The 1,529-nt window shown below is 54.0% G+C and overlaps 1 protein-coding gene across 1 annotated transcript in view; it reads left to right on the top strand.

Annotated features, from left to right (window-relative positions):
* Window positions 1–1,141: 1,141 nt before the first annotated feature.
* Window positions 1,142–1,529, top strand: part of LOC104621775 (potassium voltage-gated channel subfamily KQT member 2-like) — a gene marked incomplete at both ends in the record, with an annotated part of 4,674 nt that continues 4,286 nt past the window's right edge. The window contains one exon of the mRNA XM_010288344.1: window positions 1,142–1,259. Coding sequence (XP_010286646.1) covers window positions 1,142–1,259 — 118 coding nt within the window. The remainder of the gene's footprint in view (window positions 1,260–1,529) is intronic.

Genomic DNA, 1,529 nt, shown 5'->3' with positions numbered 1-1,529 from the left:
CTACCCCGTCGATACATACGGCTGGTGACAAACCCGGACAGGAATCCTCTTTCGTGTGGCGCTTGTCCCTGCCAGGCCTCGTCGTCTGAGCGTTCCGGCGGTGCTCGCCTTACCCAGCCCAGCGTGCCAGTCCTCCTTGATACCGGCGCTTTGCTTTCGGCACCTCCTCGGCCATTTTGCTGTGACGTTTGGTCACAAAACCACAACCCGCGTTCTGCTGCTTTAACCAGAAAAACGTAGGCTTTTTTCTCCCTGATCCCTTTCTGTTATCTTTTTTTTTTTGGCTTCCTCTTCTTCTTTCATTGATTATTCACTCGTTTCTCACTCCAGCGTAGAGGTTTGCAGCAAAACCTGGCCCCTTCCACCCGGGAGCAGGGCTCAGGCAGGGACGTTTCAGCCCGTGGTTGAATAAATGCTACAAAACCTCCTATTTTTACTTGTTACTGTGACATTAATGGTCATTGCAAAGTTCACAAGCGTGACCTGGCGGTGGGAAACTCCTTTTCTGTATACAACGAAAAGGAACAGCACCCGCCAGCTGAACCGTACCTTATAAATATTCAAAATATCTGTAGGAACGTGAGACAAAGCCAGACAGATGAATTATTTAATGCTTTTAAAGAATGCAGCTTTTAGTTTCGCCTTGTGCCGGCCTACTTTATTGTATCAGTAAATTGATCTTTAGCAAATTAATTGCCCCCCTTTTGTGTGAGCGAGCAGTGGGCATGGCGGGCTGGTGGGAACCTTCTCCATCCACGAGCAGATGCCAGGACACCTCTGTGGCTGCGGACTCGGGCACTGAGCGTCAGGAAAGGGTCGAGCTCTCGTCATTCATTTGGGGCCCTTTGGTTTGCATGGGTGCATCCAGCGTTCACGAAAAGCGGGCGGTTTTGGCGGGGACAGAGGAACAACCGCCCGCCTCGGCGACACGACAACAAATGGAAAACGTCGCCAGCCTTTCCAGGCAGTAAGGAGCGAACCTGGAGTACCCGCCTAGGAAAGGAGCATTAAATCCACCCAAAAATCTCCTGCCCGGGCGCGCGCGGGAACGCGGTCCCGCTCCTGTGTGAGCTCTCGCGGACGCAGAGGCGGAGCAGGAGCGGGGTTTTCGCTGGGGTTCTGCTCCGCTCCTGCTCCTCAGCCGGTCTGGCCGCCTCGTGCCGCAGGAACGAATTTCCCTGCTCGGGAACGAATTTCCCTGCTCGTTCGCGCGCCTGCCGAGAGCACGTCGCGGTCGGAGCCGACGGTTCCTTGGGGAGGTAACGCCGGAGGTGACCGGAGCCGCCAGCTGGGAGGGGAGTTGTATTGGCACTGGCCAAACTGGGGGCAGCCCAGCGGGTCCACCCACACGTAACCCTTCCAGTTAGTAAACCCAGGGACTTTCCTTTCCCTTTTTACATAGTGTTGTAGCGGCCGCGCAGTAAATACTCCTAGAGAAATACGTCCAAAACTGCTCTCTGGACTAGTTTGAAGAGGTGTGAAAAATTCCTGCTCTGAAGACTGACGTTCTGTCTCCCTCTTTTTTTTTT

The sequence above is a fragment of the Phaethon lepturus genome, unplaced genomic scaffold (genome assembly GCF_000687285.1).
Source record: "Phaethon lepturus isolate BGI_N335 unplaced genomic scaffold, ASM68728v1 scaffold44365, whole genome shotgun sequence".
NCBI classification, from domain to species: Eukaryota; Metazoa; Chordata; class Aves; order Phaethontiformes; family Phaethontidae; genus Phaethon; species Phaethon lepturus.
Note: the sequence above shows the minus strand (reverse complement) of the source record. Positions and strands in the feature narration are given on the sequence as shown.